Source organism: Hemiscyllium ocellatum, chromosome 18, assembly GCF_020745735.1.
Source record: "Hemiscyllium ocellatum isolate sHemOce1 chromosome 18, sHemOce1.pat.X.cur, whole genome shotgun sequence".
NCBI classification, from domain to species: Eukaryota; Metazoa; Chordata; class Chondrichthyes; order Orectolobiformes; family Hemiscylliidae; genus Hemiscyllium; species Hemiscyllium ocellatum.
The window spans coordinates 25,535,375-25,550,266 of record NC_083418.1 but is presented as its reverse complement, the minus strand read 5'-3'; the positions used below and the strand labels follow the sequence as shown (position 1 = coordinate 25,550,266).

The following is a 14,892-nucleotide window of genomic DNA, read 5'->3' as shown; positions in this document are numbered from 1 at the left end:
ATTTTAAATTTTGTTTAAACAAGCAATTGAAAGGCATGGGGTATTATAAGAAGAAGAGGAGAAATTACAGCAAGTTGGCATTGAGCCAGAGGTTTGTTTAATGTCTTGCCATTATGTCCAGAAATGGCAGGCAACAAAACTTAAAGTCAGAATGCAGAAGCCAGAGATTTATCATTTCTTATCCCTCCCTAATATATGATATCTGATAAAATGGAGACAGTTTACTCATGAAAAAAATGTTTGTTTTAAGTAAATTGGAGTACACTGTTGAAGCGAGAGCACTTCAGTTAACAGATTGTCATCAGCATTTGAAAGTCAATGCAGTAGGTTTGCTTTGTGAAACAGATGTCTTGCAAAGCTCTTGTTAAACTGTTCTCCTGGCTATGGCAACAATTGTATTAGCATTGAGTTTGGTTTAAAGCTTCAAATTAAATTGCAAGAGTGCAAATTTAATTTATTAATAATGCAAATATCTCATATATTATGGTGAATCTAATGACCCAATTGCCCACAAGTCTGATAAGCATCTTGGACAACACTAATTTACTTCACATACAACAATAGACATTGCTGGAAAAACTCAGTAGGTCTGGCTGTATCTCTGGTGAGAAAGCTGTGTTAATATCTCAAATCTGGTGACCCTTTCCTAACTCTGCTTCCTCGTCACCGATGCTGCCAAACCTGCTGACTTTCTCCATCAGTTTCTGATTTTGTCTCAGATTTCCAGCATCCACAGTTCTTTGATTTTTTTTGTTGTTTACTGATTTTTTTTCTCTTTTTGTAAGTTATTGAAAACATAACAAATAAGAAATACCAGTATAATAAAGAAAAACCCAAATTACAATACTATGGTCTACCGACTACGAGTCTACCCTAAAATACAAAACCAAACACTGTGCGAGGCAATACCAATAAATAAGTAAGTGATTAATACAACAAAACAAAAGAACACACAAGAATACAAAGTAACAATGCTCAGTGCAAAGCTCCTAAACAAAAAAAACAGGAGCATTGTGTATATATACTTATATTAACTGAGGAGCTCCCCCTTTCTAGGGCCCAGGGCTCAGCAAATCTAACCATCCGGTTAAAACAAATGCCCTAGTTAAGATAACAGACAAATCTGGATCCAAATAACTCAAAAAGGGCTGCCATACCTTATATATTAAAAAAAAGGTCTGTTGTGTGGTGCACCATGTTTGTAAAAAAGAATCCAAGGAAATGTGCTCCATGATTAATTTTCACCATCCCAACAAGCCCAGCGGGTTCTCAGACACCCAATTCATCAGAATATTCTTCCATGCACAGTAAGTAAGAATATTAAATAGTTTCTTCCTATGCCAGTTTAAAAATGATAAATTTGGTAGGCCTAGGAAGAGAGATATCAGGTCTACTTTAACTTAGGTCCTCAATACTCTCCCTATTTCTCTCGCCACAACACTCTAATAAACACAGGCCCTGTGGCATGTCCATAAGCAATGGGCAAGAGTACCTACACTTAGTTTACATTTGGGACACACTGAAGATGCCCCTTTTTAAAATTTCACCAGACTGTCCAATGCCAAATGAACCCTGTGCATAGCGCGTCCTAATACAGATTGAAATCTTTTGCATGTTCTCCCATATGTCCTCCCATGTTTCAGAAGAGACCTCCACACCTCGCTCTTGCTCCCAGACCTCTCAAAACCGGTTAATATCCTGGCAAGCCCTGCCACCCAACAGACGATAGAAGGCACTAACCAAAAGGGTACTTGTGGCACGTAGCAACAACCTCTCTGTATCGGGCTTATAGGGCTTAGTGAGAAGTGTTGTCTTCTGGATGAAATCCCTAACCGGAAAAAAACAGAAACGATCTCTGCTAGGCAAACTGTATTTGCGACTCAGTTGCTCAAAACACATCATAACTCCCCCTCAAACAAGTCTCTCAAACTAGAAATTCCTCTCACTGCCCATAGTTTGAACCCTGATTCCATCATCCCTGGTTGGAACAGTAGGTGCAGGAGGAGGCCATTCTGCCCTTCGAGCCTGCACCATCATTCAATATGATCATGGCTGATTATTCTTAATCAGTATCCTGTTCCTGCCTTATCTCCATAACCCTTGATTCCACAATCCTTGAGAGCTCTATCCAACTCTTTCTTAAATGAATCCAGAGACTGGGCCTCTATTGCCCTCTGGGGCAGAGCATTCCACACAGCCACCACTCTCTGGGTGAAGAAGTTCCTCCTCATCTCTGTCCTAAATGGTCTACCCCGTATTTTTAAGCTGTGTCCTCTGGTTCAGCACTCACCCACCAGCGGAAACATGTTTCCTGCTGCCAGAGTGTCCAATCCTTTAATGATCTTATATGTCTCAATCAGATCCCCTCTCAGTCTTCTAACCTCAAGGGTATACAAACGCAGTTCCTCCAGTCTATCAGCGTAAAGTAGTCTCACCATTCCAGGAATTGACCTCATGAACCTGTGCTGCACTCCCTCAAAGGCCAGAATGTCTTTCCTCAAATTTGGAGACCAGAACGGCACACAATACTGTAGTTGTTGTCTCACCAGGGACCTGTACAGCTGCAGAAGAACCTCTTTGCTTCTATACTCAATCCCTCTTGTTATGAAGGCCAGCATGCTATTAGCCTTCTTCACTACCTGCTGTACCTGCATGCTTAACTTCATTGACTGGTGTACAAGAACACCCAGATCTCATTTCACTGCCCCTTTACCTAATATTGTCGAGCAAGTGAACAATGTTAATCCTAAATAACCAATCAAACGTGTGAGTAATAAAAATACCTAGGTATCGGAAACTCGCCCGTGACCACTCAAAGAGGAACCTAAGGCCACTTTCAACCTCTGGCACTTCCTTAAGATGCCCAAAGGCATAACCTCCGATTTTGCAAATTTATTCTCTTAACCTGAAATAGCCCCAGATGAATTGATACGTTGTATCATATGGGGTATGGAGGTCATCGAGTCCGATTAAAAACAGAAGGACATCATCCACATGCAGCGTTGTCTTATGTACCCTTAGTCCCACTTCCAGAGTGGTTATGTGGACGTTCTGATGAATGGCCTCTGCCAGTGGCTGTATCATCAACGTAAACTACAACGGTGAAAGGGGGCAGTTTTGACAACTACCTTTGCCATTCCTAAAGTTCTCAGACTTCACTCAGTTGGTGATGACTGTGGTCCAAGGAGGGCGATATAAAACCTCCACCCACCTAGCAAAGACCCCACCCAACTCAAACTGCTCTAAGACATAAAAGAGATATGGCCATTCCATCTGGTCAAATGCTTTCTCTGCATCTAAGGAAATCACCAACTCCTGAATCGATCGCTACTGACATGCTTGGATCATATTCATCAACCTTCTAACATTATTAGAAGACCTATGGCCCCTTATAAAACCTGTCTGGTCCTCTTTGACAATATGGGACAACGCTTTCTCCAATCTCAGCCCCAAGATCTTAAATTCAGATTTCAAGATTCTGTCTAATAGAGAGATGGGCCTGTATGAGGCGCAATCCTCAAGGAACCTTCCCGTTCTTAAGAATGAAGGAAATATTAGCTTATCTCAAAGATGGTGGTAGGCATTCATGCATATAGGAATGATTGTACATTTCCAACACAGCCCTGACAGAATCCCTATAAACTCCTCATAAAACTCACCTGGGAGACCATCAGGGCCAGGTGCTTTCCCACTCCAAATTTTACTGATTGACTTCATATTGCCGCCTGCTGTTTCTGAGCCCAAGCCAAACTACAGTCATGCCTAACATATAAAAGATGGCGCAGGTTGTTGGAGGTTACTCACCCCAGTTCCAGAGCATCTCTGTTAGACCAGGTCTGGTTAGTGCTTTTCGATTGTTTCTTCAATGACCTTTCCTCCACCGTAAAGTGGTGATGTTCATTGTTGATCGTGCAATGTTCAGCCTCATTTGCAATTCCTCAGGTACTGAAGCAGCCAATCTGCATATGCAGCAAGACCTGGAAAGTATCTTGGCTTGGACTGATAAATGACAAATGACATTTCTGACACAAATATGCCAGACAGAATCTTCTCCAACAAGAGAGAACACCACTACCTGCAAATTCCCTTCCAGGCATCCTGATATGGAACTTTATTGCTGTTCCTTCAGTGTCGTTGGGTCAAATTTCTGGAACTCCCTTCCTAAACAGCACTGTGGGTATCCCTAAAACCCCAGGACTGCAGCAGTTTCAGAAAGCAAGTCACCTTCACATTGTCCAGGGCAATTAGGATGAGCAATAAATAAGGCCTGGCCAATGACATCCAAATTCCATGAATTAAGTTTATAAAATAATTTAAACGGTGATGGAGCCAAAATTCAATCAGTGGTATCAGATTGTCACGTGCTGGAGTTTCTTGGGATTTCAAATCAATGATTATAGATCGTTCCGCAAGTGGGTAATACTCTATCGTTGTGTGGTCATCCAGTCAACAAGGAATGATGTCTTGTCTGCTTATTTAGAGCACCTTGTCTTACCCTAAAGACTGCTTTGTTCTTTGAAATATATTGCAACTTGTTGAGGATTTTGTCAGCCCAGGAGAGTTGTGATGGGAGCTAATCAACACTAACAACTAAGTTGTACTGTCTGTTGACCTTACAATAAAAGGAGAATTAAAGATTCTTGACACTCTTATTCAAATCCCTGTGCTTTGAGTCCTTACAATCAGCTTCTTTCATTTAAATACTAGCGGGATGACAATATCAAAGGCAGCCTAATTCAAAAAATCTGCACTAAAGCAGTTGAGGTACGCAAAGCTGAGATGTGGATCAGCCCTGAACTAACTGCATAATGAAGCAGGAGTCAAATATTCCTTTGTATTTTAAATTGTTAACATAAGCTTGGTTTTCCAGAACTTATTTTAAGTTTATCAAAGGTAGATTTATTTCTTTGGTCTGCACCTTCCCAAAAACAGCCATTGCTAATCCTTCCTGTTGCGGTTTTGCTTCTTCCAGCTAATTTGTACAAAATGGTGCAGCTTGTCTCTTGTTGTCATGTTTATTTTTCATTTATGGTGGGTGGCACGTGGGTGATCGGGTGAACTTGTGAGAATAGGTCAGGATCCAGATTTGAGTTCTGGGTAATATTTTGAAAGTTCACTGATATTCTGAAAATATGTACGTCAGTGACAGACATGTAACTGAGAACGAGAATGAGCAAGAGTTGTAAAATGTCTTTCTGTTAATATCAAGCTGTAAAAATATTGAAGTCGATCAGAACACTTTTCTGAAAATAGCTCCGCCAACTGTGAGGTGACGAACTGAGGAGGAGGTGGGAGGCAGGATGAAATTATTTTCATTTCTTCCAAGCTTCAAAGGCTAATAAAGATATCAGTGCTGCCCAAAAACTAATTGCGTCCTGGCAGCATATTACTGTAGCAATTTAGTAAAGCAGACCCCATACACCTAGACACACACTCCAATTAATCTTTGTTATTGACTGTTGTGTGGGCTGATTTCTCTCTCACAGCAATACATGTTTTTTGATGGATGGCTATTTTTATGCAGCTTCAGTTTTGCTATATTATTACTTTGCTCCCATAGGGATCTGCCTGGAGTTTCTTTGACAGAAGAGACAAAGGTTCCACTGCTTCTGATAGACACCGCAGGATGTGGCTTGCTTGAACTTGACGAAGAAGACGAACAATCCAAAGGAAATAGTGGTACTGTATGATTAATGGGAGATAAATTGGAAGATAAATACTGATATAGCATTCCCTTCCATAACTGAATAAAAGTAGGTTTCATGAAGCTAAAACTCCTTAGTACATCATTTTTAAAAAAAAATGCAAAATATGGCAGGCAATAGGTTCCGGAAAGTGCTGGAGAAACTCAACAGGTCTAGCAATGTCTGTGGAGAGGAACAGAGTAAATGTTTCAAGTCCAATGACTCTTCTTTGGAACTGAGAGGACTGGAAAATGATGATTTATGTTGACACAGTGGGGGGAGGAGCAGTTTTACAAATGGCACTGTGTTAACATTTCCATCCTGGCCGGCTGTAGTGAAGCTGGATGCAAATTGGAGGAACAGTGCCTCATTTTCTGCTTTGACACTTTAAAACCTTCAGGGGTCAATATTGAGTCAATCAGTTTGAGAGCATGAACACTGTTCTCCAGTTTGATTATTACACTTGCCCCATTTCTCTGCCTCTCCACAGCCACCCTTCTCATCTGTGTATTGATGGAATAGGTTTGCTCTCGGCAAAACTGATCTGTTTTCTACACTTCATACCAATCAGTAACGTCTGTTTTTCATCTCTATCATTCCTTCATGACCATTACCAATCACTTTGTGCTCTGTTCCACTCCCCATTTGTCAACAGCACAAAAGCCATCATTTTCCAGTGCCATACTTTTCGATTCTGATCTCCAGCATCTGCAGTCCTCACTTTCTCCCAATCACTTTCCAGTACCCTTCTATTCTGAAAGAGAGTCATCAGACTCAAAATGTTGACCCTGTTTCTCTCTCCATGGATGATGCCAGACTTGCTGAGTTTTACCTGCACTTTGTTTTTACTTTTAATGCATGTGTGAAATTTTGTGTTGTTTTAAAAGGGAATCTCAAATAATGCAGCACAGAAGGATGCCATTTCACCTTTGGAGTCTGTGCTTGTTCTTTGAAAGAATAATCCCGTAACTTCCATTCTTTCCTCAAATCCCTGTCCTTTTTAGTCTTTTAAACACTCACCCACTTCCATTTGAAGGCTAGTCTTAAATCTGTACCACAACCATATCAGGCTCTGCATGTCAAATCCTAACCACTTGTTTTAAAAGCTTTTCCTTTATGTTGTCTGGCAAAGTTAAAAATAATCAACTAAGTATCTGTTTTCTGATATAACCCTTTTCAACCATTGAAAGCAATTTATTTTACCTGTTTTATCAAAGTGTTTCATAATCATAAAACACTTATCAAATCTTTCCAAGTGTTCTCGGCTTTAATGGCAACAACCCCAATTTTTCCATCTATCTGCATAAATGTCATTCTCCATTCCTGGATTTATTCCAGTAAATAGCTTCTGTATCCTCTACAAATCCTTTATGACTTTGCTAGACAGTGTTGTACCCACCATAGGACACAAACTACAGCTGATGCAGAACTTGTGTTTTGCCTAGCTTTCGCATAACCCCTTGGGTTTTGACACTCTGTTTATAATGCTCATGATCCCATATGTTTTATTAACTGTTTTGATAATCTGTTCTACCACCTTCAAAAATTTGTGAAAAACACCCACTGGTCTTTCTGTTCTTGAATCCCCAATTAGCCTACAACTTTTCCACATGACCAGTGACCACTCTGCTGGTAGGAAAATTTGACACCTCTGCAGTACTTTCTCTATTTGATTTATTGTTTGATTTACTGCTGTTTTGCATGCTATACAGGCAGATCATACCACACAAAGTGCATCAGGGTAGCAGAACGGAGTGCAGAATAGTGTTATAGCCACAGAGAAGGTGCAGAGAGAAATAGATCAGAATTAACATTTGTGAGGTCTGTTCAAAAATCTAATAACAGCGGGGATAGAAGCTATTCTTGAATTTGTTTATATGTATGTTCAAGCGTTTATATCTTCTATCTGACTGAAGAGGGTGGAAGAGAGTATAACTGGGGTGAGAGGGGAGTTTGGTTATGTTGGTTGCTTTCCCAAGGCAGTTGGAAGTATAGAAGGAGTCAATGTATGAAAGGTTGGTTTGCGTGATGGACTAGGCGGTGTTCATGACTCTCTGTAGTTTCTTGTGGTCGTGGGAAAAGCAGTTGTCACACCATGCTGTGATGCCTTGGAAACTGTGGCTGATTTCTATGGTGCTTCTGTAAAAATTGTTAAGAGTGTCTGTGGACATGCCTAATTTCCTTAGCCTCCTGAGGAAGTGGCAATGTTGTTGTAATGTCTTGACCATCACGCTGTTATGGGTGGACCAGGACAGATTGGTGGTGATCATCATTCCCAGGGACTTGACGCTCTTGGCAATCTCCACCTCAGCACCACTGATGCAGACAGGACATGCCCTCCACACCACTTCCTAAAGTCAATGACCAGCTCCTTCATTTTGCTGATATGGATGGAGAGGTTATTGTCGTCACACCATGCCACTAAGCACTCAATCTCTTTCCTGTATTCTGTCTAGTCGTTGTTTGAGATCTGACCTACAATGGTGATGTCATCAGCAAACTTGTCCACAAAGATGTGGTAGATTTTGGCCACACCATCATGAGTGTATAAGGAGTATAGTGGGGGCTGAGTATGCAATCTTGTGAGGTACTGGTGTTGAGTATTAATGGAGGAGGTGTTGTCACCTATTCTTACTGTTTAAGGCCTTAACCATGCTCATTGGCTGTCCACTCCAAGGGTGAGCAGCTAATCCTGTTAACAGCCCAACCTGGGGATAGTTTTAGGTGATGTTTCAGGGAGCACTTATGGTAAGGTTCCCCATATTTTCTTACTGTGAACTAGAAAAATCAAGCCAAAGGTTTAAAGAAAATGTAGATGGCTAAAGTGCTGCTGATAAAGAATTACTGTAATTCTGTTGCCTTGAAGATTATAAACTTGAACATCTCAACACCTGGCTTGAGAAGTTCCTAATCCAAGATCATTGACAAAGTGTTTATGATGTTGTTCTCTTGAATTGCGATCACAAATAAACAAAAATAATTCCTTGACATGGGTCAATAACGTGTTTAAGCAGAAAGCTGCAATAGCAAACTATCGCCAGACTCTTATCAAGTACAAGAAAATAGTTATTTTGTTGAAGTCAAATCTGACAACCCACGATTATTAGGAAGCAGAACCTATTTGTGATTTTGTAATGTTACATGAAGACAAATTGTTCTAATTTGGTTGAAATAAAATAACCATTACTTTCTTTGTTTGTTGGGCATAAAATAGACAGTTCCTACATTTTGCCAGATTTTTCTCAGTCCACCTTTTAAAACATTTGGTGAGATGCAAGTATCCAGGTTCTGATCGCAGGAGTAATGTAGTTATGTCCTCGGATTTTATTATTAAATCCGTAGATAATGTACAACATGAGTCAACATTGACATGGGGCTAGTGATCCACTTAAAAAATTATTGCTTATGAAAAGATGTATATGATAAACGAGAGTTTGTAATGTCAATGCTTACACTGCTTTTATTCTAGGGGAGGTTCAAATTGTGACTCTGCATACTCAAGCCCTGATTGAAGCTGGTGTCCGCCCACAGGATATTGCTGTGATAGCTCCGTATAATTTGCAGGTATAGTTACTGATCCTTTTCGAATCCTTTTGTCCAGGCGAGTCAGTCGTTTATTTTTGATTTCTGATATTGAACTGTTCAATAGAAATTTTGCAATCTAATTCCTGAAGTTCCTTTTCCAAGTGCAGTTTGTGCACCAGTGGTTTGAAAGAGACAATATGTTGATCCAGTGTTTAGTATCTGTTTGCATCCAGTTTTCTGCAGTTGGTTGATGCTCATTGCTAACTTTCAGCTTTAAACATAATTAGTAAATACTCTAAAATGTTTAGAAAGTGAATCATGAAAATGAAGAGGAAGGACTCCTGAGATATGACTCTCGAGACTGGGAATATTCTGTATAACAGTAGCTAAAATAGAAGAGGTGCCATATGAGAAAGTTGAGAGACAGTGGGCTTTCTAGTGACTGCAGTTCACTACACCAGCCGCATAGCCCAAAATGATGGAGAACATTTTGTAGGCAACAGCACAATATCACTGGCAATGGATATACCCTGTGTTGCAAGTGTCCGTAGAGCAGATAGCGGCATATTTGTGTATCTGGCTGTCTGATGATCTGGACTCTGAAGACAGTTGCCCACACTTAATTAAGTTTTTTTGAAGAAGATGATTGATGAGAGCAGGGCGGTAGACATGATCTATGTGGACTTCAATAAGGCATTCAACAAGGGTCTTCATGGTAGACTGGTTCGCAAGGTTAGATCACATTGAGCACATGGTGAACTAGCTATTTGGATATAGAACTGGCTTGAAGGTAGAGGACAGAGGGTGGCAGTGGAGAGTTGCTTTTCAGACTGGAGGCCTGTGACCAGCGGTGTGCCGCAAGGAGTAGTGCTGGTTCCACTGCTTTTTTTCATTTATATAAATGATTTGAATGTGATCATAGGACGTAGAGTTCGTAGGTTTGCAGATAACATGAAAATTAGAGGTGTAGTGGACAGCAAAGAAGGTTATCTCAATGCAATGGGATCTTGATCAGTTGGGCCAATGGACTGATGGAGTTTAATTTAGATAACTGTGAGGTGCTGTATTTTGGAATGGCAAATAGAGCAGGACTTATAGACTTAATGGTAAAGTCCTGAGGAGTGTTGCTGAACAAAAAGACCTTGCAGTGCAGGTTCATAGTTCCTTGAAAGTAAAGACGCAGGTAGGTAGAATAGTGAAGAAGGTGTTTAGTATGCTTTCCTTTATTGGTCAGAGTATTGAGGAGAGGAATTGGGAGAGCATGCTGTGGATATACAGGATATTGGTTAGTCTTCTTTTGGAATATTGCATGCAATTCTGGTCTCCCTCCTATAGGGAGGATGTTGTGAAAGTTGACAGTGCTTCCAAGGAATTATTTAACAGTATTCGCACATTTGTAAATCTTAGTGATATCAGAGACCACTCTATTTTAAATTTCCATAATTGGTCAGTGAGTAGACCAGCCTTTCTGAGTGAAAGAGATGCTTGAAACGATCATTCTAATGACCTGTAAGAATGGACCAAAATTGGAATTCTACTTTTCATCGAACCAAGATCTAATATGAGGAAAATAAGATTGAAATAACTGCACAGGGGCCAGTATCCCATCACCAAGTCACCCTTTATTTACACATGCATAGTGTTTCCTCAGAGTCATCTGTCAGAGTGATCAGAACCTCTGACACTCCTATTTGTATTTGTCAGTCAGGGCTCCCTGATTGGACCAGATTAACAACCCCAAGCAGGGAACTCATATTATATGAAGTCCACCTGACTGACCTCATTATAATCATTATAATGATATTCTTGGTTTGACATAACCCAGTCAAATACCTTATTTGTTATTGTTTCTGAGCCAAACTGGAACCAGTGTTCTAGTGAAAAGGAATGATAGGATGGTCACTAGAGAGATGGGAAGGGGGTAAATGACAGGAAATATGATGATAAATAAAATGAAAAGCAGCAGGTTAGCATGTGTGCAGGAAGGTTTAACTACATAGTAGACTGTAAAAGAAGTAACAAAGAAGAATAACTCTAGAGATATTATAGGAGATGCTGGAATTCATGAAGAGGGCACTTTACCTGAATGCTCGTAGCATTCATAACAAGGTAGGTGAGTTAGCGACACAACTCATCACGAATGAAAATGATTTAGTAACCATTGCGGAGACATGGTTACGGATGGCCACGACTGGGTGTTAAATATCCAGAGGTGACAGACAGGAAGGTAAAGGAGGTGGTGTAGCTCTGATATTTAAGGGCGATATCAGAGTGGTGGTGAGAGATGCTAGAGGTTCAATGGAGGATAAGGCTGAATCTATTTGGGTGGAATTTAGAAATTCTAAAAAGAAAAAGTCACTGGTAGGTGTAGTCTATCGGCCACCAAATAATAATGCCAAATTGGGGCAGGCAATAAACAAAGAAATAACTAATGTCTGTAAAAATGGCACAACAGTTATCATGGGGGATTTTAACCTACATGTTGATTGGTCAAACCAGGTCAGTCAGGGTAGCCTCGAGGAGAAGTTAATTGAATGTATCTGTGAAAGTTTTCTTCAGCAATATGTAATGGAATCGATGAAGGAGCAAGCTATCCTAGATTTAGTCCTGTGTAATGAGACAGGAATAATTAATGATGTCATAGTTAGGGATTCTCTTGGAAGGAGCAATCACAGTACAGTTGGATTTAGAATATAGATGGAAAGTATGACGGTAAAATCCAATACCAGGGCCCTGTGCTGAGAAAAAACTACCTCAGAATAGAAAGACAGATAGCAAAAGTTTCGATAAAAATATAAAACAAAAAAGAGTGGCTAAAGAAAACATTGATTCTCTAGAGGATGAGAAGGGACATTTAGTAATGGGCTATGAGGAAATGGCTGAGGCATTGAGTAGGTATTTTGTGTCAGTCTTCACAGTGGAGGACGTGAATAACATGCCAGTAATTGACAAAAAGATGAAGGCAGGTGAGGACCTGGAAACAATCATTATCATGAAAGAGGTAGTGTTGGGTAAGCTAATGGAGGTAAGGGTGGGCAAGTCTCCAGGCCCTAATGGAAGGCTTCCCAGGGTATTAAGAGATGTCAGGAGAAATAGCAAATGCACTTGTGGTAATTTTCCGAAATTCACTGGACTCTGGGGAGATTGGAAAACAGCAAATATTATGCCACTGTTTAAAAAGGGAGGTAGATAAAAAATAGGAAAATATCGACCAGTTAACTTAACTTCTGTAGTGGGGAAAATACTTGACTCCATGATCAAGGAAGAACTAACAAGGCATTTAGATAGAGGTTGTCCCGTTGGGCAAATACAGCATGGGTTCATGAAGGGCATGTCTTGCTTAACTAATCATTTAGAATTGTATGAAGACATTATGGACACATTGGACAATGGAGACCAGTAGATGTGGTGTACCAAGATTTCCAAAAGGCCTTCGACAAGGTGCCACACAAGAGTCAGCTGTGTAAGATATGCAAGGCATTATGGGTAAAGTATTCATATGGAGAGAGGATTGGTTGACTAACCCCAGGAAGTAAAGAGTGGGGATAAATGAGTGCTATTCTGGTTGACAATGAATAAGTAGTGGTGTGCCTCAGTGTTGGTACCGCAATTATTCACTATTTACATGGATGATTTGGAGTTGGAGGCCACATGTTGTGTGTCAAAGTTTGCGGACGACACTGAGATGAGTAGTAGAGCAAAGTATGCCAAGGACTCTGAAGCTTTGCATGGGGTATAGATAGTTTAAGTCAGTGAGCAAAGGTCTAGCAGATGGAGTACCATGTTAATAAATGTGAAGTCATTCGTTTTGGTAGGAGTAACAGTAAAAAGGACTATTATTTGACTGGTAAGAAATGGCAGCATGCTGTTGTGCGGAGGGACCTGGGTGTCCTTGTGCATGAATCACAGAAGGCTGGTCCGCAGGTGCAACGAATAATTAAAAAGGCAAATGGAATTTTGTCCTTCATTGCTAAAGGAAGTTTAAAAGCAGGGAGGTTATGTTGCAGCTGTACAACGTGCTGGTGAGACCACACCTGGAGTACTGCATATAGTTTTGGTCTCCTTACTTGAGAAAGGATGTACTGGCACTGGAGGGGGTGCAGAGGAGGTTCACTGGGTTGACTCTGGAGTTGAGGTGGTTGGCTTATGAGGAGAGACTGAGTAGACTGGGATTATGTTCATTGTAATTTAGAAGAGTGAGGCAGAATCTTAGAGCAACATAAAATTATGGAGGGAATAGATCAGATAGAAATAGAGAGGATGTTTCCGGTGGTGGGTGTAACTAGGACAAGAGGGCATGGCCTCAAGATTAGGGGGAGCAGGTTTAGGACTGAATTGAGAAGGAACTTTTTCACCCAGAGTCTTGTGAATCTGTGAAATTCCCTGACCAGTGACGTGGTTGAGGCTTCCTCAGTACATGTTTTAAAAGCTAAGATAGATAATTGTTTGAACAGTAACGGATATAAGGGTTACAGTGAGAGGGTGGGTAAGTGGAGCTGATGCCACAAAAAGATCAGCCATGATCTTATTGAACGGCGGAGCAGGCTCGATTGGCCTGATGGCCTACTCCGTTCCTGGTTCTTACATTCTATGGTATTGGGAGATAATGTCATGAAGAGTTTTGAACTATAATGTCGATGTACTATAACTGGTTGCAAAAAATCAATGCCCGCTTTTGATCAGGGCCCCCTTGTTTATGTCTGCGAATTGAGCATTTTGTCCACTATAGCTGAACCTGATTCTGCTCTGTCCTGTTAGCCACAGGCCCACCTCACTGAAGCACCTCAGCTGCTGCTCTGAATAACCTCAGCTAATTCAGCACATACTGGGTATTTCTGGTTTGACGAACTTGAGCAAAAACATGTGGACTGAGCCAGATATTGTATGGTCTCGTATATCTGACTCTGACTATGATTCTGAAGGAAGCTAATTCGACTTTTTGTCCAGTGGAGTTTTGGGTCCGCTTCCTTTGCAGAGTGGGTTCTCGGTCTTAGCACTGTAGTACGTGAGAGATGCTACGTGGGTTGGCAGTTCTCTGTTTATTTAATAAAAAGAATTATGCTCCCTCTAGGTTGATCTTGTGTTTTTCCTAGGTACCTATTGTAGATTGGTGCAGCAGAGATGGAAACAGGTTAAATTTGTTTGGGCAAGGAATGGTGGGATTTAGAAATGAGATGAGCCAAATTATAATGGAGGTTGGGGTTACTGAAACAACAAAACTTTATTTTTAACAATGGAATTATTTTTTAAATAGGTCCAACTCCTGAGGAAAGAATTGTCTAAAAAGTATCCGGAACTGGAAATCAAGTCTGTTGATGGTTTCCAAGGAAGAGAAAAGGAGGCGGTTATTTTATCACTTGTGAGATCCAACAGAACAGGTATGTACGATTGGCTTTTTTTGTAGTGTGATACTGCATGTCTCTTGAGACGTATGATTTTTTAAAAGTCTGCAGGAGAAAGTGAGGACTGCAGGTGACAAAGAGTGTGGTGCAGGAAGAGCATAGCCGATCAGACGGCAACGGAAAAGCAGGAGAATTGACGTTTCGGATGTAAGCTCTTCATCAAGATTCCTGATGAGCTTACACTCAAACTACTGACTCTCCTGCTTCTTGGATTTTGCCTGGCCGGTTGTGCTTTTCCAGCACCACACACTCTGACAACCTTTTGAATGCGTAAGGTTCTG

The 14,892-nt window shown here is 40.7% G+C and overlaps 1 protein-coding gene across 2 annotated transcripts in view; it reads left to right on the top strand.

The window, feature by feature from the left end:
• Positions 1-14,892, top strand: part of ighmbp2 (immunoglobulin mu DNA binding protein 2) — an 81,641-nt gene that overhangs the window by 55,152 nt on the left and 11,597 nt on the right. For both annotated transcript variants that reach the window (XM_060838429.1, XM_060838430.1), the window contains exons 11-13: positions 5,561-5,679; positions 9,154-9,248; positions 14,464-14,587. In XM_060838429.1, coding sequence (XP_060694412.1) covers positions 5,561-5,679; positions 9,154-9,248; positions 14,464-14,587 — 338 coding nt within the window. The remainder of the gene's footprint in view (positions 1-5,560; positions 5,680-9,153; positions 9,249-14,463; positions 14,588-14,892) is intronic.